Consider the following 18956-nt stretch of genomic DNA (forward strand, 5'->3'; position numbering starts at 1 on the left):
GTTCTGTAGCTTGGAAAAGAAAAGTTTATAAAGCGCTAACAATCCAGTGGCCTCATTTTATGGATTGGAACACTGAGACTCAGAGAGCTGCTAGGATTTCTCCAAACTGATAGTTTGAGGCCAAGCTGGGATTGAAACCCAGGGCCTCCTGGCACTGTCTAGAGCAGGATGCTTCAGGCCCGCTGCAGACCAGCCAAGTCCAAGTTTCTGGGCTGGGGCCTGGAGTCTGCAGCCTTGTTACCTCCTCACTGCTTGGGTGATTCTGGTGCCCATGGAATGTAGGCCAGTCCCAGCCTTGGGGGTGCAGCTCCCAGCTCCTGTCAATGGGGCCCTTCAGTCTGGGCAGAAACACGCCCTGCCTTTAGGTGGACGTGGCCCGCCTCCCATGAGCCTGGCCTTTCCCCGCTCCGGGGTTCACTGCAGCGTGACCCCCACCTCAGCCACCAGAACTCCTTCTTTCTCCCTTTATTGCCTTTCTCTCTCTACTGCCCTTCACAAGAGCATCTTCCCTTTTAGCAGAACACAGTCACCCCTGAGCCCCAGGCTCCTCAGCTACGGAGAACCTCCCCTTTCCTGAGGGCCCCACCCCCACCCCTCAGAAGGTGTAGGCCCCCACGAAGACGGTGAGTCTCAGTACTGAGCTGGCCCGGTAGCTCATGAGGGAGTTCATGGTGACCATCTCCAGGTCCAGCACGTACTCCCGGGGGCCTGTCACAGGCCGCGCGAGGACCAGCATGGCGCTGACATTGTTGATTTGCTGCAGGGTACAGTGGGGGGGGGGGGAACATGTGGATTGCATCAACATACGCACCAGAACCCTACTCCCGCATCACCTTGCTGCCCCGCATCTGGCACCTACAACCAGTTGGCTGCACAGTGCCGAGTGCCCTGGCCAGCCTGCAACCCCAGGCCCTCACCCAGCTCCCTGACCCCCTTGACATCTGCACCCTGCCCCAAAGAAATACCCTCCTGGTGCTCTGCCCACCCTTTGCAGCTAGTTGTTCTTTGTCAACCGTGGTCAGCTGATGATTCAAGGCCCGGGGTGAGATTCTTGGGAATAGTAGGGCCTTTGGTGATCTGGGGCAGGTAGACTCACCTTCAAAACAATTCCAGAACGAGAAAGCCAGCACTGGTACCAGACAAAGCATTATGGCCCTCACTGTGAGTCACATCTGGACTGCTCCCTCCTCAGCTCCACTAGCCAGAGCTGGAGTCTCAGGTCCCAGGCCCTGTACTACCCCCTGCTGCCTCTCCCTCCAAGACCCAGCTCCACTTGCCTGCCTTCCCATACTCTGCTGTGTCTGTTACCTTCAGCCTCAAGCCAGCCCCTTATCCTAAGGGTGAAGCAATCCAAGCCGGATACGCAGACCAGTGCAGGGGGAATACCCAGCATCTGAGTGCCTTACTAGGATTGCGTTTAACTATCTGTAGTTTGTACCAATTTATAACACTCCTACCTTTCTACAGAAACTGACCCCTGGGGTTGGGTAACTTTCAGAGGAGAGGCAGGGTATGGTGGCATAGTTGAGTCTTCCACTTAAGATTTCCTGGAACTCAAGTTGGGGATTATGCAAGTCACTTGAGGGGTGGGGTCAGGGAGAGCCTTACCCTAATGTAGAAGTCTCCCTGCGAGTTTCCAGCACGGATCTGAAAGGCATTGTAGGCACCAGGGTAGACGGAGGTTGCTTGGATTTGGAACACGTCCGCCGGTACGCTCCGCTCCGAGGTGATGCTCATATAGCGGTGCACGATGGATGAGGGCTGCTCCCGGCACAGGGGGTTGGAGGCCGGACAGAGACAGCGACTGGAGACCCCAAGATGGGGACACGAATGAGGTTCTAGCCCATCCCCCAAATTTGGCCCACCCCCCCCAGAATGAAGGATCTTCCCACTCCTGCTAGAACAGCGTGTGTGGTTTAGTCACGAAGGACTACAACTCCCATCAGCTTTCAGGACTTGCCAGTCCAAATAGGTGCCAGGCAGCCGCAGAGCTCTCTGGGAGTTGTAGTTTCTCCCGTGGCCTGGCGTGGCATTGACTCACTTGTCGGACACCTGGACGTAAGGCTCCACACAGCGGTTGGTGTCCACACAGCGGTAGCCCCCGTGGAAGTTGACACAAGTCTGGGCCTCAGAGCACTGGTGCGCACCCGACTCACACTCGTCAATGTCTGTGCCGGGGGAGAGGGGCTGGAACCCAGATACCAGGCCACCAGCTCCTCACACCCCCCTGCCCACTCTATCCGGGCAACCTATACCTTGGCACAGGCGCGTGGCCAGCAGCTGATAGCCCTGTGGACAGTGGCAGGAGAAGCGGCCTGGCTCGTTGACACAGCGGTACTGGCAGAGGTAACTGGAGTAGCTGCACTCATCGATATCTGGGGGAGGGTGGGGCTGAGGACAGGGCCGGGGCCGGCCTCCTAGCTCTGCCCCACATGGGCTTATCCAGAGAGCCTGGCCCCAGGTTAGGCTCAGTACAAGAAGAGGCAGAAGAGAAAAACCCTGCAGCTCAGCAGGGGACAGAGGGTGCAAGAAAGGACTGCCCAGGGGACTTCCCTGGTGGTCTGGTTGTTAAGAATCAGCCTGCCAATGCAGGGGACACAAGTTCGATCCCTGGTCCGGGAACTAAGACCCCACATGCCCTGGGGCAGCTGAGCCCACGCGCCACAACGTGTGCCCTTACACCCTAGAACCTGTGCTTTGCAACAAGAGAAGCCATCGCAACAAAAAGCCCACGCACCAGAACTAGAGAAAGCCCTGGCACAGCAACGAAGACCCAGAGCAACCAAAAATAATTTATTTTTAAAAATGCATTTTTCAATGCAGGGGACGTGGGTTCGATTCCTGATTGCAGAACTAAGAACCCACATGCCACGGAGCAAGTAAGCCTGCGGGGCTTACTGAGCCCACACACCACAGACTCAGTGCTGCCAAAAGGAAAAAAAAAAAAAAAAGACTTCCCCACTCACAGACCTGTCTCTGCCCCGAGATTAAGATGATACTAAATGAGAGGACTGGGAATCTAGAGGTTTGGCTTTAAATCCTACTGACCGAGTTTGAGGAACCTCTGTTTCCTTTCAGTAAGTAAGTGGATTAGGCTGGATGAGCCCTTGACACACCCCAGACTGCGCTGGGTTTCAACACTTTGCCCGATTCCTGCAACCTACGATCTGCCCAAGCACAGTCACCTCCTGCCAACTGTGAGCAGCGCAGGCAGGAGCCAGGTTTTCTCCTCTGTGTCCTTTATGCTGCCCGGCCCCGAGCCAGGCACCAGTGGGGCCTTAACTTGGCAGCAAAGCACAAAGCTTAACAGAAACAGGGGTACTTGGCTAGTTGACAGAGAGAGCGAGCCCTGGCCACACCTCACCCCAGCTGTGTGACCCTGGGCAAGTCACTCAACCTCTCTTCGTTGAAGTATTTTATCTTATTCTTTGTAATTATCCCCCCAAAAAACTTGAGGGAGGTATTAATGTCAATTTGCAGAGAAGGAAAAACTCATTTATTTCATAGGATGTGAGATAAATACTTCGGCCACCTGATGTGAAGAACCGACTCATTGGAAAAGACCCTGATGCTGGGAAAGATTGAAGGCAGGAGAGAAGGGGGTGACAGAGGACGAGATGGATGGCATCACCGGCTCAACAGACATGAGTTTGAGCAAGCTCCAGGAGACAGTGAAGGATAGGGAAGCCTGGCATAGAATTGCAAAGAGTCAGACATGACTTAATGACTCAACAACAAGAAGAACAATCTCACAGGATTGTTGGCAGACTGCACAGGGCAGGTTCTCAATAAATGCTAATTCACTTTGTAAAACGCTGCTTGGGACAGTATAAGGTCTTGACTGTTGTTGTTTTCTCATTTAATTCTCAAGACAACCCATTCTACAGAAGAAATGGACTCAGAGAGAAAAGTGACTTGCCCTGGTCCAAGATTTGCACACATATCAGCCTGACTCCCAGGGAGGGGGTGCACCTCCATCTTTGCTCAATCTCTCTACCGAGCTTCAGTGGGGACCTAACTGCTCCCCTCCATGCCTTCCCCAGCAGGCTGCAAGTTCTGCTGGGCAGCTCTGCAAGTGCCTTGCCCCCTGCTGGGGTAGAGTACACAGGAGGCACATGGGTGCTGGGTGGATGGGACATTAGAGGCATCAAGTGGGGGGCTGTGTGGCAAGAGGCTAGGCATGACACAGGCCCTGGGGAACCAGCAGAGACCAGTGGAGACCAGAGGGGAACCAGTGTTGGGGGTGGAGCGCTCACCACTGCAGGAGAAGCCATCCCGGTGCAGCTCATAGCCCTGGTGGCAGCGACATAGGAAGGTCCCATAGGAGTTGAAGCAGCGCTGCTCACACGGAGCCCCCATGTCACATTCGTTCACATCTGGGGGTGCCAGGAAAACGGGGGAGGGGTGAAAACCAAGGAGCAGCCCAGAGCCCCCACTGCACCTGGGCTGATCAGGAAAGGAGTTCCCCCGCCTCACAGCCCTCTGCCCAGGACCCCGAGCCTGGCCCAGCCCAGCCTCACCCACACAGGAGCGGTTGTTGGGCCCCAGCTGGAAGCCTGGCTCACACTGGCAGCGAAAGGAGCCAGGCAGGTTCACACAGCGGTGCTGGCAGTAGCGGTACCGACACTCGTCTATATCTGGGATGCAGGCAGGGGAAGGACAGGGGAGGGCAGAAGTCAGGTGCCACCCAAGCCAGCTGGGACCCTGCCTCATCACCCACCGTCTTGCCTGAGTCTGGGGGCCTGGGCCAGGCCAGATCAGGCAGGACTCACACACTACACGCACACAGCCCTGTCTGGTGGCTCAGGCAGAGGGGGCCGGGGGCGGGAATGAAACCTGGGGGTGGGTTGGAATGGGGGTCAGGTGCTGGGGTGAGAGCCAGGCCACAGGCCCAGACTCACCCACACACTCGGGCCCGATCTTGCGATAGCCATCGGGACAGGTACACTGGTAGGAGCCAGGCAGGTTATGGCACTCCTGGCTGGGGCGGCAGTCGTGCAGGGCCTGGGCACACTCGTCCACGTCTGCAAGACACACTGCTCAGCCCCTGCCTGGGAGCCCGTGCACCACCCAACATGACAAGACTCCTCCACATGGGAGGACACAGGCCGGGTACCACTCAACTGAGTGTGTGGGTGACTGACACCCCCAAAACAGGAACATGTGGACCCATCGGCCAACAGCACAAATAAGAGTTTACTAGCTTGGGGCTAAAGAGAAAGGCACCCCTAAGCTGGGAGACCCCAAGTCAGGGATACATAGGACAAAGCCCTGCCCATACTCCTAGGGGCACGGACTCCAGGGCCTTTCTCCAAGGTCCATGCCTCCCAGGAGTGGGGTCCAGACCCGGAAGGGCCAGAGCAGAGGCCAAGGGGCAGAGCTCTTGCACGCCATCTGCAGCAGTCGAGGTGCGGGTTCCACGGGGGGCGGGGGGCTGGGCAGAGGGACAGGCACAGGAACTGGGACCACCTGTGGCAAGTAAGGACCTGGGCAAGGGTCTGGATGTTATTCCAGTGCCCTGAGGAGGCTTTTGAGCAAGGGAGAAACATGAGGTATGAGTTTTTAAAAGGCAACTCTAGACACCTGTTAAAAAGATCGGCAGCCTACTCACCCACGCAGCGCTCTTGCTCATCGGGCTCATAGCCCGGGAGGCAGGGGTGGGGATGTTCAGCAGGGGGCACAGGTGGTGGGGGTCCCTCTCCATGCAGATCATTGATGACAGCAGCCGAGCGGGGCAGGCACAGGTAGCCCCCATAATGGTTGATACATTTCATTTCCCCCTTGCAGGCCTCAGGAATGGTCAGGCACTCATTTACATCTGCGGAGAGGGGCCTGCTGGGCACAGCCAGTCTCCAAGGGTGGACCATGGAGGGCAGGGGAGGCAGGAGTCCAGCTCAGCCTGCTCTAAGCTGTGTGATCCGGCAGGGCCTTCCCTCTCTACTCCACAAGCTAAGGCTGCCTGCCCCCGACCCCTTCCTGGGGCCTGCCAGGGCTGATGGTAGGGCAGCTGTTCCCCTGGTCACCCCCATTCTCTTGCCCACAAGAGGGTCTCTATCCCTCCCCGAAGCCTCGGCCCTGACTCAACCTAAGAGTAATGTGCAGGCCTCCTGACCACGCCCCCGCCTCGCACTGCTCGCCCAGGGCCGTGATGGTGCAGAGCGAGATAGCAGAGTGATTAGATGAGGTATCCAGGAACCAGTCCTGTGGTCAGCACCCTGTTGGTCTCTGGACTCTAGGGGCTGGGTTGGGTGAGGGTGCCCTGGGTTTCTCTGAGCGGGAGGGACCTGGATGGCTTCTCCACCTCGAGCCAAGTTGGCCCCCTGAGAACCAGAGCAGGCGACATACGGCCAGACAGAGCGGGGTAAGGGACAGCCACAGCGCTCCTGTAGCCACTCTAGGAGCTGGGCTTTGTGATCCCCTTTCCGGTTCTCCGGGGCAGGTCGGCCCCCAAGCATACTCACCCCTGCAGTGCTGGCTGTCAGGGTCCCACTCATAGCCATCTGTGCATTCCTACAAGGGGAACCAGAGGTGGCCAGTGGTCACCCCTGGTCCCCGCTAACTGACCAGGCCGAGACCGAGGCCCAAGCGGGGCCACCCTCCTGGCCTGCTCCAGACAATGGCCCCAGCTGCTCCACCAACCAAGGGAGGGCACAATCTTCCCCAGCAGCAGCCACCCCAGGATCCTGGCCTCGGTGTCCCTGCCCAACCCAGCCCAGGCCAGCGGCCCCACTGTCCCCACCGTGTAGCTGTCGGGCTCCTCGGAATCCTGGGGAGACGCTGCCCCCAAGAGCAACAGCAGCAGCGCCCAGAGCAGTAGAGACCCGGGGAGGCAGGAGGCGAAGGGGAGCATCCTGGGGCTGGGAGGTGGTGGGCAGGGGTCAGGGCGCCTCTGCCACAGCAACCCCCAAACCCTGTGCCAGGACTCTGAGCCCCAGGCCCTGCCGCCTCCCGTCCGGGACCGCGCTTGGGGCCCCGGAGCCTCCCTGGGCCGAGGGCCCACTCCTTGCGCGGGCCGGGGTTCAGGGCCCACTCGCCTGGGGCCGCCCCGCCCCCGCCCGGTCCCCCTGTGGCTCCGGCCGGGAGCGCGGGCCTCTCGGCTCCTTGCTGACGCCGACTCGGCCTAGACTTCTGGCTCGCGCCCTCCCCCCATGGACGGCCACTCACTTGGGCCCGCGACGGCCCCGCGGCCCGCGGCTCCGGCGGCTCGGCTGGCTTCGGCAGTGCCTGCGGCAGACGGACAAGCGGACGGCGCAGCTCCCTGGACGCGCGGCCCCAGGAAGCGCCCCCCGCCCGCCCGCCCGCCGCGGCGCGGCCCACCCCGGCGCCTCCGCCCGCCCCTCAGCGGATTCCTGAGCCCGCGCCAGGGGGAGGGACCCCGACCCCCCGCTTCTCCGCCCCTGGCCGGCCGCAGGCCCCCACCCGGTCCCCCGCGGCGCCGCCCGGAGCCGCCTCCCGGCGCCTGGCCAGGGTCCCCCAGCGCTCGATCCTGGGGGCATTGGTCCTGATGCCAGGTCCCCGGCTCTCTTAGGAGTCCGCAGGCTTTCACTGTGCGCACCCCAAAATGTCATCCTGCGTACCTAGACCCTACCTAATCTGTGCCCCAGGAATTCTTGGGCACCCACACCTCAATGCCGGGGGCCCCAGACTCTGCGCCTCCCAGAATGTCACCCTGGGCACCTGGACCCCACCAAATAATCCTGGGACTTCCGGATTCTCACTGCACCCTCCGGAATGTGATTCTGGACACCTGGACAGTCAATCTGGAAATACCAAAACTTTGTCCAGGGTTCCCAGACCCTCGCCTTAAGAACAGATGCTCCCGGGTCCAGAACTGTCCATTTCGGTCCCTTCTCCCCTCCATCTCCAGGGCTGTCGTCAGCCAGGCGGTCCCTTCACTCCAGAACGAGACCTCAGTCCGCGAGACTACATCAGTTTGGGGCGGGGGCGGCAGTTCACATTTGGCCCAGAATGAATGGAAGCCCCTGAGAAGGCGGGCAGGGCTGAACTCGGGCGTGCTGGACGCCAGGGTCCGGGTCCGGTGCCCTCGCCTTCCTGGCCATCCTCCCGCCAGCGTCCCCCGCTACCCACACATCCCGCCCCCAGTCCCCGGGTTTCTGCTTACTCCCGAAACAGCGGGAGAGCCCTAAGGGGCGGGGCTTGGGCGGAGATGGCTCCCAGGAAGGGGCGGGGTCTTGCCCTGCCCACGTCTCAGGGCGGGGCCAGACGGGAAAGGGCTGCGTGTCCAGGGATTTCCCTCCTGGAAGCAGGCGGCGTGCGGGAAATGCCGAGTCCTCGGTTCCCTTTCCCACCCCTGTTTATCCTCACAGTCACCCCCATTAGCAGCCCTGTCCGGTGAGTAGGAGAGGACGTGCCGATGGGTCCTAGGATGAGCCTTCAGGATTCAGTGTAAACTGCAGAGAACCCTCCCACCTCCAAATACTTCCCAGCACCACCACCCGCCAGCGGTGGGGGAGAGGAGGCTAAAAATAATGTCTTTAAAACCCAAAAGACAGTAACAAGTGCTGGAGAGGATATGGAGAAATTGGAACCCTCACACTGTGAGTGGGAATGTAAGATGGGGCGGTTGCTGTGGAAAACAGTCTGGCAGGTCCTCAAAAATGTTAGCACATGACCCAGCAATTTCACTCCTAGGTGTATATACACAGGGGGATTGAAAACATATGTCCAAACACACACACAAATCTGTACAGTGTTCATAGTAACAATATTCATAAGTGTTGAAAATATAGAACCAAAGGAATGTTCATCTATTGATGAAAGGAGAAACAAAAAAGGACGATAGAATATTATTCTGCCATAAAAAGGAATGAAGTACTGATATGTGCTACAACATGGATGAATGTTGAACATGACACCAGTTGAAAGAAGCCAGACACAAAGGGCCACGTATTCCATTTTTATGACACAACCAGAATAGGCAAATCTGAAGAACAAAGTAGGTTAGTGATTGCCAGGGGAGAGGAGAACGTGAGAATGACTTCTGATGGGTATGGGATTTCTTTTGGGGTGATGAGAATGCTCTGAAATTAGACAGTGGTGATGGTTGCACAGTTATGCAAATTCATAAAAAATCACTGGATTATCTAAACACTTTAAAATGGTAAATTTTATGGTATGTGAATTATACCTCCATAAAACTTATTTATTTAGACTGTGCTGGGTCTTCACTGCTGCCGGAGGGCTTTCTCTAGTTGCAGTGAATGGGCTTCCCACTGCGGTGGCTTCTCTTGTTGCAGAGCACAGGCTCTAGGGTACACAGGCTTCATTCAATAGGTGCAACTCCCAGGCTCTAGAGCATAGGCTCAATAGTTGTGGCTGATGGGCTCAGTTGCCCTGCAGATTGTGGGATCTTCCCAGGCCAGGAATTGAACCTGCATCTCAACCACTGGGCAAGCAGGAAGGAACCTAAAGCTGTTATTTTAAACCTCCAGCTCTGGGGGTGACAGGGGGCCCTTAGTCATAGGTCATACATGGCTAAAACTAGCTTGGGACACATGACTGGGAACTAGAATCATGGAGCCAGGTACCCTTCTGTAGATAATCTGTCTACTGCAGTTTTTCCATTTATTTATGGCTGTGCTGGGTCTTTGGTGCTGCATGCGGGCTTTCTCTGGTTGCAGTGAGCCGGGCTTCTCTTCTTTGTGGTGTACGGGCTTTTCATGGAAGTGGCTTCTCTTGCTGCAAAGAACAGACTCGGTAGTTTTGGCTCCCAGGCTCTAGAGCACAGGCTCGGTACTTGAGGTTTGCAGCGTTAGTTGTTCCTCTGCATGTGGCATCTTCCTGGATTCCAGGGATTGAACCCATGTTCCCTGCAGGGGCAGGCAGATTCTTGTCCACTGGACCACCAGGGAAGTCCTCTACTGCGTTTTAATAAAGTCAGCATCATTCTCTTCTTTTTTTCCCCCAGGGGAGACCCTTGGCTTACTACATGGTATGTGTGGGGGGAGGAATCAAAAAAAGGGATCACAATACAGGATACAGGATGCTTGGGGCTGGTGCACAGGGATGATCCAGAGAGATGATATGGCGTGGAAGGTGGGAGGGGGGTTCAGGATTGGGAACTCATGTACACCCGTGGCGGATCCATGTCAATGTATGGCAAAACCAATACAGTATTGTATAGCAAAATAAAGAAAATTAATTAATTAATTTTTTAAAAAAGGGGGATCACAAAAGGGTCCCTTTTGTGCAGCATAAAGGGACCTCATGGCTTTGGGAAGATTCCCAATGAACGAAGAAATGAGGTAATCAGCACATGAATGAATGGATCCCTTTCCCTGGCTCCCATCCCCATGGAAACCCCAGAAAACCAGTTCTTTTTCTCGCCTGTCTCTGGTCTTGGATGCTGGTTCTCAGACTGAAGGTCCATGTGAGAGCCCCTGAACCCAAGGACCCACTTCAAGGCACAAGTGACAGGTGTTAAACACCCTTGCCCAGGCCTCAGCCTCCAGCCTGGCTCTGTCTGAGGTGCCAATCCTGCTATCTTCCTGCCTCCTGAAGCCCATTCACATACCTCTTCCCTGTCCCCAGACTGTGACAAGAATGAAGAACAGAGGAGGTCGGAGCTGCCACTTGCTGTCCTCTGGGCCCTGAACTTTTCTAGTTAAAAAAAAGGACTAATCACCAAGCCAGCAAATCCCCCCTCAGCCAGCTCTGCATGCGGCCCCTTCCTGGGTGCTGAGGATACAAGCAAGGCAGACACATCTGGTGTGGCTGGGATACGGACGCCCAGTAGACACAGGCACATCGGGGGCTCAAGGGGCTGCAGGTTACACCACAGGATAGGCGAGCTTCATGGAGGTGATGACGCCTGAGCTGACTGAGCTTTGTAGTAGGGTCAGCAAGAATGCTTCCGGGGGGGGGGGGGGGGCCCCCCTTTCCCCCCCCCCCCCCCCATCATTAGGGCCTGTGGCTTCCATAGCTGTTTCCCCCTCCAGGTACCAATGGCCCTATATTGTCACTGTCCACTTAGCATCTGTCTCCTCCTGTCTCCTTAAGGCCAGATCCATCTCCACATCCTTAGGACTGCCCAGGACAGGGTTGGCAGAGAGTCTCTGTTGAATAAAGACAACAGGTGGAGTGGGGTACAGGCAGGCAGGGGCCGTGCCGGGACAGAAGCCTGAAGCCCTCTTGTGCATGTGTGTCGGGGGTCCTCCTCCCCCTCCTGACCTGGTTTCCTTTCTGTGGTTTCTCCAGCTCCACCCTCTCAGCCCCTCCACCTTGGTCTGCAGTTTCCTGCCGCAGACACTCTCGTCTGCCGCATCATGGCACCAACTGTCCATCTCTCCTGCCTCCTGGCCCTGCTGGTGGCAGGCCTGGCTCAAGGCATCAAGGGCTCCCTCAGGGGCCAGGTAAGTGTCCCCAACTTTCTCCCCATGCCTGGGGCTCACCCTGGCAGAAACAGGGCTTTGTTCCTATTTCTCAGAGAAAGTGACTGAGACTGGGGGTATGACCCACGTGCTCAGGCCCACACAGGGAGAAAAGCGGGTGAACCGGCTGCTCCCCTAGTCCAGTCCCAGCTCAGGTGGGAGCTGAGGTGTGGTCCCGGCCATGACTCCTCACCTCACCCCCTCCCCACTGCTCTTTTTACACCCCTCATCCCCGGCCCTGCACTGCCACCCAGGACCCAGGTCCCCAGCCACTGGAGCTGAAAGAGGTCTTCAGATTGTTTCAGATGCAGTACAACCGGAGTTATCCAAATCCAGCAGGTATCCCGGGGCACGTGCGTCTCCAGTCCAAACCCCTGCTCTCAAGGAAATTCAGGCTCAGGGTGGGGAATGCATTTGGCCAAAGCCACTCAGGAGGACAGTGATGCGGGGCTGGGAGTGTACTCCCTGGTTTCCCAAACGCACAAGCGGGGACAGGATCCTCCTTGGCTACGAACCTGGAGGGAGGTGGGAGCTGTTGGGGGTTTGACTGGTCCGCGAGGATGGTCACGTCCAGAGCCACTTTCCTGACTGCAGCAGCAGGAGACTGCTGGTCATCCAGCAAGCACCCAGGGTCACCCATGCTGTGGGTTCCCTCTCCACCCCCATGCGTTGCCAGCCCTGGTCCTGCCCTCCGGATCTCATCTCCCATGGGGGAGGTCTGTGGGCACCTTTCAGCCCGACTTCCTGTGCCAGGGACTTGCCCAACCCTCCCCTGCAATGTTCCAGCCACAGACTTGTGGCCAGAGGTGTGAAGTAGAGACAGAGATGACCTGGCAGGAAGTTGGTCTCTGACCACCCACCTGTCCTTTGTCACTAGCCTTCCGACCTTTCACTTGGCTTCTTCCCCAGGTGGGCAGATACTCTCTACCTGCCTTCAACAAAACCCCAACCCAGGGGGGCTGGGGAGCCACCTCCTTGGTCCAGGTGTCTGTAGCAGGGTCTGCAAGGACCATAGGAAAGGAGCCAGTGCTTACCTGGGAGAGTGTGGGTGGGAAGCTAAACTGAAGGCTGCTTCCTGTCCCTGGGGGCTCGCGAGCCAGCCTAGGACAACCTCCTTTCGGTCTAGAGCACGCCCGCCGCCTGGACATCTTCGCCCAAAACCTGGCCAAGGCTCAGCGGCTGCAGGAGGAGGACCTGGGCACGGCTGAGTTTGGGGTGACTCAATTCAGTGACCTCACAGGTACTGGACTCCTGGCAATGGGTGGTAGGCAGGGAAGCAGGATCTTCCCCAGTAGATACCAGGCTGACTTGGCTTCAGTTCCCCAGAGGGACTCCCGAGGGCCAGAGGCCTGGGGTTTTGCCATGAATCTGAGAGGGCAGGAACTCTATGGAGGCCTGGGTGGTAGCCCAGCTCACAGAGACACCGGGTGCAGGACTGTGCACCCCAGCAAGAAACGTGGCCTCCCTCCAGGCCTCAGGGTCCTTATCTTTCTGCCTCCCAGGGCATTACAGGGACTCAAATGGCTCAGGATGTGGATGGCTGGGGTGGGAGGCAGAATGGGGGGGAGGGGTCAAAGCAGTGAACTTCATGGCCCCATGTGTCCCCAGAGGAGGAGTTTGTCCAGCTTTATAGAAGCCGGGTGGCTGGAGAGGCCCTAGGTGTGAGCAGAAAGGTGGGGTCTGAAGAGTGGGAGGAGTCACAGCCTCAGACCTGTGACTGGAGGAACAAACCTAAGACCATCTCACCTGTCAGGAACCAGGTATCTGCCTCCACCCCAAGCCCAGCAGCCTGGCCCAATCCAGCCCCAGGGCAGGGGTGGTGTGGGGAGGCGGGGAGGAGAGGGCCTGCAGTCTTTACCCACCCCCACCGCCACCATCCTTTCACCACTAGGGAAACTGCAAGTGTTGCTGGGCCATGGCAGCAGCAGGCAACATTGAGGCCCGATGGGCCATCAAGACCCATCACCCTGTGAAGGTCTCCGTGCAGCGTATGGCTGGGGGCAGGGGTGGGAGTGGGGGGCCAAAGGAGGCGGGGGTGCCTGAGGCCTGGGCACACACGTTGTCCCTTCTGGCACCAGAGCTGCTCGACTGTGATCGCTGTGGGAACGGCTGCCACGGTGGCTTCGTCTGGGATGCGTTCCTCACTGTCCTCAACAACAGTGAGTGCCTGGCTGCTCTGGGCAGTCATGGCGGGGGAAGGATGGGGTAGGTACTGTTCCTGAGCTGAACTGAGCCTCCTCCTGGGCCTCGCTTATCTCTAGGCGGCCTGGCCAGTGAGGAGGACTATCCATTCAATGGGAGTGGCAAAACCCACAGGTGCCTGGCTAAGAAGCACAAGAAGGTGGCCTGGATCCAGGATTTCATAATGCTGCAGGCCTGCGAGCAGAGTGCGGGCAGGATGGGGACACAGGCGGGCACAGGGGGAGATGGACAGGGACAGATGGGGCTACAGATACAGAGAGAGGGATCTCTGGGGGCAGAGGCTAGAGGGTGGGAAAGAGGAAGGGATAGAGATGCCCATGAGCCGAGAGCAGGGGATGAAGGAGCAGCAGGGCTAGATGGCATCTTCTACCCCCAGGCATCGCCAGGCACTTGGCCACCCAAGGCCCCATCACCGTGACCATCAACATGAAGCTACTGCAGGTGAGATAAGGTAGCGAGTGGGGTGGGTGGGGGGGTGTATATAGGGGAGGTGGCCCCAGGCTCAGCCTCTCTGCCCCTGCAGCAATACCAGAAGGGTGTGATCAAGGCCACACCTACCACCTGTGACCCCAGACACGTGGATCATTCTGTCCTGCTGGTGGGTTTTGGTAAAACCAAGTCGGTGGAGGGGAGGCAGGGGAAGGCGGCCTCGTTCGGATCCTACACTCGCCCTCGCCACTCCATGGCATACTGGACCCTGCAGAACTCCTGGGGGCCTCACTGGGGTGAGGAGGTGAGTGTGGTCTACTGGGGGCGGACAGGGCAGGACAGACCTCTCCCCGCTGTCTGGCGCTGATGGGCCCTAACTTCTTAGGGCTATTTCCGGCTGCATCGAGGGAGTAACACCTGCGGCATCACCAAGTACCCGGTCACTGCCAGAGTGGACAAACCTAATAAGAAGCCACAAGTCTCTTGCCCTCCCTGAGGCTGCCTGGCTGCCCCTTGGCTCTCTCCTGCTGTGCCAGTTACCTTCCCCTGCCACCTGCCCCAAGGTTTTTGCCTAGTCTCCCAGTATTCTTGCTGGGGATTGAATAAAGCAAGACAAGACCCCTGTCTTTGGAGTGGACACGGCTGGGATGGGGAAATGGATGGGGAGCGAGTAGATACTGTTCTCTGACATGTCCTTGTCCCTGTGGGGTCAAGAGACACATACATCCTCATACACCATGACACTCAAAGAGACATACGTGTGCAAGGGGCACACACATCCATGCGCGGACCCATGTGTGTACCCACTCACAGCCTCCTCCAAAGTCATGGCAACTTTATTGTCAGTGTGGCCAGGGCGGGGGGAGGGGCCTCAGTCATGATAGAGGCGCAGGAGGCAGCCACGGAGGGTGCCCATGTAGCGGTCCCAGAGCGCCTGGTGCCTGCAATGGTAACAGTTAGGGTGTTGGCTGATGTTGACTGGATCCCCATGACCCTGCTCCACATGCTCTCAACACCTTCACTTGTTTAATCCTCACAGGAGTCCTGTAAGCCTTACTGCTGTCACCCCCAGCTTATGTCTGAAGGAATGGAGGCACACAGAGAGAAAGGAACTTGTCAAGATCAGGTCAGTTTCTCAGGGATGGAGCTGAGACTCTGGTCAATAGAGTGACTTCCAACCCCAGGGCCAAAGAACAGGGAACTCAGAGTCTGCAGGAGGGCTGGGCCCCAGCACGAGGCCAGCAGGATAAGGAAGCCTGAGATCTCTCACCGGAAGCCATCCAGGGAGTGGACCGAAGCCGAATACTGATTCAGGAAGAGACGCACGTCATTCAACGGCCAGTGGTCAGAGCGGCAGGGTTCCACGAACTGTGGGTCCAAGGTAACATCCAGCACTGGTACAGCCCAGGGACAGGTCAGGATGGGGTCAGAGGGCAGCCAGCAGGACAACTCACCTTCTCCACGAGGTCTACAAACAGGTCTCTGACATCCTTATTGTGGGTCAGCTTGGCGGCCACATTCACCAGCCCCCGGGACAGGTTCTGTCGAGGAGGGAGGCTGGGAGTTCTACCTGCTGTCTGAGAGAGGCTGGGGGCTGAGACCACATCTATCCACCTCCCTCAATCAAGTAATTCCCCAGCATTTAAGAGCTGGCTCCCCCCAGGGGCAGGCAGAGGGAACAGCAGCAGCGCCTAAGGCCAACAGCAGGGCCGCTGTGGGGCAGGGCTCTGGATGCTGAAGATGCCCCAGGGACAGAGGCTGGACTGGGCCACACACCTTGAAGTTGGCTTCCATCTCCGAAAAGACACCGAGCTTCCCCCGGAGGGCAGTGCACACCAGGCTGAAGGAAGACAGGGTCAAGGCCGCGCCACCTGGGCACCCACCTCAGGCCCCGCCCCACAGACCCCTAGGGTCACCTCTTGTGCAGGTCTAGAAGGTCCTTGTCAGCCACAAGCACCTTGAGCTCCTTCAAGTCCTGGAGAAACTCCTTGTCTAAGTCCATGTCCATGTCATCCACCTGGGAGTCTAAGTGAGGCCCATGAAGGGAATTGAGGTGGGAGATTAAAACATGCCTCCTGTGATAACCTGAGCCTTCCCCCCCACCACTTCATGGCATCCCACAAAAGAGCACGCTGGGTGTGAGAGAGCTGGAAGGACTGGCCCCAAGCCAGAGAGACGCTGTGGGTCCCTTGTCTGCAGAGAAGCTGTGTGTGGTGGCGCTGGGCCGTGAGCAGAAGCGGCTGGGCAGGGGCCCTGAAGAAGAAAGGCTGCTGGGAACGGGGGCCTGCACCTGGGTCAGTGGGGGCCTCACCGACGGCTCCGAGGGTCCAGTTCTGGATCATGAGCTCAGCACAGAAGGCAAAGTCCCCAAAGCTCAGATACTGCAGTTTTTTCTTCCCTGTCTCAAAGCGATTGTTGGCAAAGAAGACAATGGCTGCATAGTCCCTGCGGGGGTGGGGAGCAGGGGGTGGGGTGTCCATCAAGGCTTGAAATTCCTTCTTAGCAAGCAGCTCTCAGCTACAACATCAGCGGGACCTCGGTGTCCTGGCCTCTCTCTACCCTAACTCACTGTGTGATGGGTTTCAAGTCACGTCTCTCTGGGCCTCCTCTGGACAAAGAGAAGGTTTCAGCCTGGGTGTCCTAAGGGACACGGTGGGAGACCACAGGGTAACAGCGACCATTTACTGAGTACTTACTAAGCCCCAGGGGCTGTGCCATCATGAGCTTTACCCATGGCACCTCACAACAGTCCAGCTGGTGAATGGCCAGGCTGGGATTCGAACCCAGGCCAGTCAGAACCAAAGTACAGCCCAAGAGAGGGATAACCATTGCTCCCCCTACAGCATGGAGGTCATGTGGGTTGGGGCAGAAAATAAAGGTCAGCTTCAGGGCACAAGGAAGGAGTGTGCAGGAGGGGGAGGCAGTTGGCTCCTCACCTGGCCCCTCTCCTGGCCCCTCACCTGGCCAGCCGGTCGGACAGGAGGAAGTGCTGCTGGATGTTATCCACCAGGGAGCCCCGCATTTCCTCCACCACCTTGAAGACACGCTTAAAGTTGTCGAACTGCAGGGCAGTTAGAGGAGGAGGAAGGACTGGTCAGGTTGCTCACCCAATAATCTGTTGGGTGAGCATCCCTCTGTCACTGACCCACCTATCCAATCACCAGACACCGATGGAGTGTTTGTTATTGCTTCAACAAACTATTACCTCCTGCGTTGGCAGGTGGATTCTTTGCCAATGTGCCACCTGGAAAGCCCCATTAATTATTAATATCTCTTATCAATTCCCCAAATGTTCACCAGCTTCTGCCATCTTGCCTTGGATAAATGTTTACTCACTCTTATCAATAAATTCACACCTATTTTAGCATCATGTTCTCTAGTTCTTCACTAGTTTGTGCTGAAAATGCCTTCCTGGCTAAGCCCTAGGAACTCAAAAAAGAGCAAATACTAAGCCATCTTGGGAAGCTCACAAGAGTCACAGAGGAAAATGCTAAAGGCCCACTAGAAGGGTTACTTCTTCCTGGCACCACTGGCAAGGCTTTTGGAGAAGGTGGTATATGACCACCCCCCTCAACCCCTGATCCTGCCTTAGATTTCAAGGGGTATATATGTCCTAAAATAATACCTTGTAAAAATAATACAGGTAGAGGCAGGTGAGCAAAAGAAAGCCAGGGGCTGGGGAGTCTAGAGAAGGGGGCAGGGACAGAATGATAGGAGGGTCTGAAGGTCAAGACCAAGGAATGTGGCTGCTATAGGAAAGAATGGGAGCCATTCAAAGTTCGTGAGCAGAAGAAAGCTAAGGTAAAAATGTAGGCTTCTGAGAGGTTACTCTGGCTCAAGAGTAGGGGATGGCTTGGAAGGGCAAAAAGAGAGGAGAGTGGAAATGAAGGCACTGCCACAGAAGTGTTGGAGTGGGCTGGAGGTGAGGCAGGAACCAAAGGGATGGCGCAAAGGGGTGGGCTGCAGACAGGTGCAGTGCCCACCTGTCTCCGGCAGCTCTTGAGGGTGATGCCTGTTTTGGTGCTGATATCATCCAGGTCTTTCTTGGTGCCCTTGGACAGCTTTTTCCCCAGCACCTCCCGCACGAAGGCCTCGTCAAAGGCATAATACCTGTGGGGAGTTGGGGACGACACTACTGACTTTCCATAAAAAGAGGGGAGAGGAGAGCTGGCAGGACCTGGGTTTGGCCCCTTCTGCTCTCAACTTTCTCCCGGCTTGGGTAAGTCCCGACCGTCCCTGGGCCTGAAAAATCGTCAGCCTGAAAAATGGGTACATGGCTGGACTGGTTGGCGTCCCCACTACCCGCCAGGTGAGCACCTCTCAATGAGCAGCGCCTGTCGAGAGGGCGGGATCTGGAAAATGAGCTGGTGAAGCAGCTTGGGCGGCGCGTGGAGCAGGCGCTCGAGCATGTGGAAAGTCCGGTAGTGGTCCATGGTGTCGCTCTGCAGCACCGCTGCTGTGGCGCCGGTCTGCTCCAGAATTCCCGAGCGCACCCTCAGGGCCACCGCGTCGCTCACTAGGAAGCGAGCGCTGGCATCAGGCCCCGCCCCGCCAACCCTAGAGGTTCTTCAGAGATTTCAGCCCCGAGCCCCAGGCATTTCATACTCCCAGGCCTCTGCCCACTGCCCTATAGGATGCCTAGTCCTGGTTCGGGCCCCTCTCCCATACAAAACAACCGCTCCGCCAGACTGGCTACCCCAGTCAGCCCCCCACAGACCCGAATAACCGTCCAGCCAAAGGCGATACACGTCTTCGTCGATGAGGGTCGTGTTCCCCACGAAGATGTCCAGCTCGCTGGTCATGGCGACGCCCGGACCCGGGCGCTACCGCAGCGCCCCAGCAGGAGCGAGCACTGCCCGGGCCCGGCGCGCCGCCGCCGGGCCACTTCCGGGAGCACTGACATTCGTCTCCCGGCACCCGGAGCCAGAAGAGGAC

At 57.6% G+C, this 18956-nt stretch overlaps 3 protein-coding genes and 1 long non-coding RNA gene across 9 annotated transcripts; 1 reads left to right on the forward strand and 3 right to left on the reverse strand.

Annotated features, from left to right (window-relative positions):
• Positions 1 to 4: 4 nt before the first annotated feature.
• On the reverse strand, positions 5 to 7291 carry EFEMP2 (EGF containing fibulin extracellular matrix protein 2). 2 transcript variants are annotated; one of them, XM_040256259.1, is made up of 11 exons: positions 7165 to 7291; positions 6740 to 6857; positions 6462 to 6510; positions 5612 to 5818; positions 4902 to 5024; positions 4521 to 4637; positions 4257 to 4376; positions 2256 to 2375; positions 2042 to 2168; positions 1609 to 1804; positions 5 to 757 (listed from the first exon to the last, which is right to left on the reverse strand). In XM_040256259.1, the coding sequence occupies exons 2-11, from the start codon at positions 6848 to 6850 to the stop codon at positions 596 to 598; spliced, it is 1332 nt and encodes a 443-aa protein (XP_040112193.1). In that variant the 5' UTR covers positions 6851 to 6857; positions 7165 to 7291; the 3' UTR covers positions 5 to 595. The 2 variants fall into 2 exon arrangements, with proteins under 2 accessions (XP_040112193.1, XP_040112192.1); XM_040256258.1 differs by lacking the exon at positions 4902 to 5024 and having other exon boundaries at positions 7165 to 7242.
• A 2282-nt stretch (positions 7292 to 9573) lies between these two features.
• Positions 9574 to 11372, reverse strand: LOC120874718. Its single transcript, XR_005723683.1, has 2 exons — positions 10535 to 11372; positions 9574 to 9830 (listed from the first exon to the last, which is right to left on the reverse strand). It is a non-coding gene; the product is annotated as an uncharacterized LOC120874718 (long non-coding RNA).
• CTSW (cathepsin W) lies at positions 11269 to 14646 on the forward strand. 2 transcript variants are annotated; one of them, XM_040256257.1, is made up of 10 exons: positions 11269 to 11372; positions 11645 to 11729; positions 12517 to 12630; positions 12999 to 13150; positions 13282 to 13378; positions 13469 to 13549; positions 13652 to 13777; positions 13969 to 14033; positions 14116 to 14325; positions 14407 to 14646. In XM_040256257.1, the coding sequence occupies exons 1-10, from the start codon at positions 11286 to 11288 to the stop codon at positions 14515 to 14517; spliced, it is 1128 nt and encodes a 375-aa protein (XP_040112191.1). In that variant the 5' UTR covers positions 11269 to 11285; the 3' UTR covers positions 14518 to 14646. The 2 variants fall into 2 exon arrangements, with proteins under 2 accessions (XP_040112191.1, XP_040112190.1); XM_040256256.1 differs by having other exon boundaries at positions 13282 to 13549.
• Positions 14647 to 14839: 193 nt separating this feature from the next.
• Positions 14840 to 18955, reverse strand: LOC120874672 (FGF1 intracellular binding protein). 4 transcript variants are annotated; one of them, XM_040256270.1, is made up of 10 exons: positions 18739 to 18955; positions 18339 to 18537; positions 18005 to 18131; positions 16982 to 17082; positions 16333 to 16466; positions 15938 to 16046; positions 15798 to 15861; positions 15476 to 15562; positions 15292 to 15389; positions 14840 to 14962 (listed from the first exon to the last, which is right to left on the reverse strand). In XM_040256270.1, the coding sequence occupies exons 1-10, from the start codon at positions 18821 to 18823 to the stop codon at positions 14893 to 14895; spliced, it is 1074 nt and encodes a 357-aa protein (XP_040112204.1). In that variant the 5' UTR covers positions 18824 to 18955; the 3' UTR covers positions 14840 to 14892. The 4 variants fall into 4 exon arrangements, with proteins under 4 accessions (XP_040112204.1, XP_040112203.1, XP_040112206.1 ...); XM_040256269.1 differs by having other exon boundaries at positions 16312 to 16466; positions 18739 to 18914; XM_040256272.1 differs by lacking the exon at positions 14840 to 14962 and adding an exon at positions 15029 to 15100 and having other exon boundaries at positions 18739 to 18905.
• Between the last annotated feature and the right edge of the window lies 1 nt (position 18956).

Source organism: Oryx dammah, unplaced genomic scaffold, assembly GCF_014754425.2.
Source record: "Oryx dammah isolate SB20612 unplaced genomic scaffold, SCBI_Odam_1.1 HiC_scaffold_15, whole genome shotgun sequence".
In the NCBI taxonomy this organism is placed as follows: domain Eukaryota; kingdom Metazoa; phylum Chordata; class Mammalia; order Artiodactyla; family Bovidae; genus Oryx; species Oryx dammah.

Bases quoted from the DNA above. Each gene is read 5' to 3' on its own strand.
- EFEMP2 (XM_040256259.1), bottom strand. From the start codon at position 6,850: ATGCTCCCCTTCGCCTCCTGCCTCCCCGGGTCTCTACTGCTCTGGGCG. The intron at 4,638-4,901 runs GTGAGTCTGGGC...CCTGCATCCCAG, and splicing joins GATCGGGCCCGAGTGTGTGG to ATATAGACGAGTGTCGGTAC. The intron at 4,377-4,520 runs GTGAGGCTGGGC...TGGCACCCCCAG, and splicing joins CAACAACCGCTCCTGTGTGG to ATGTGAACGAATGTGACATG.
- CTSW (XM_040256256.1), top strand. From the start codon at position 11,286: ATGGCACCAACTGTCCATCTCTCCTGCCTCCTGGCCCTGCTGGTGGCA. The intron at 13,550-13,651 runs GTGAGTGCCTGG...GCTTATCTCTAG, and splicing joins CCTCACTGTCCTCAACAACA to GCGGCCTGGCCAGTGAGGAG. The intron at 14,326-14,406 runs GTGAGTGTGGTC...CTAACTTCTTAG, and splicing joins GGCCTCACTGGGGTGAGGAG to GGCTATTTCCGGCTGCATCG.
- LOC120874672 (XM_040256269.1), bottom strand. From the start codon at position 18,823: ATGACCAGCGAGCTGGACATCTTCGTGGGGAACACGACCCTCATCGAC. The intron at 17,083-18,004 runs GTGGGCACTGCA...ACTGCCCTGCAG, and splicing joins TCAAGAGCTGCCGGAGACAG to TTCGACAACTTTAAGCGTGT. The intron at 16,467-16,981 runs GTGAGGGGCCAG...CCACCCCCGCAG, and splicing joins CTGTCCGACCGGCTGGCCAG to GGACTATGCAGCCATTGTCT.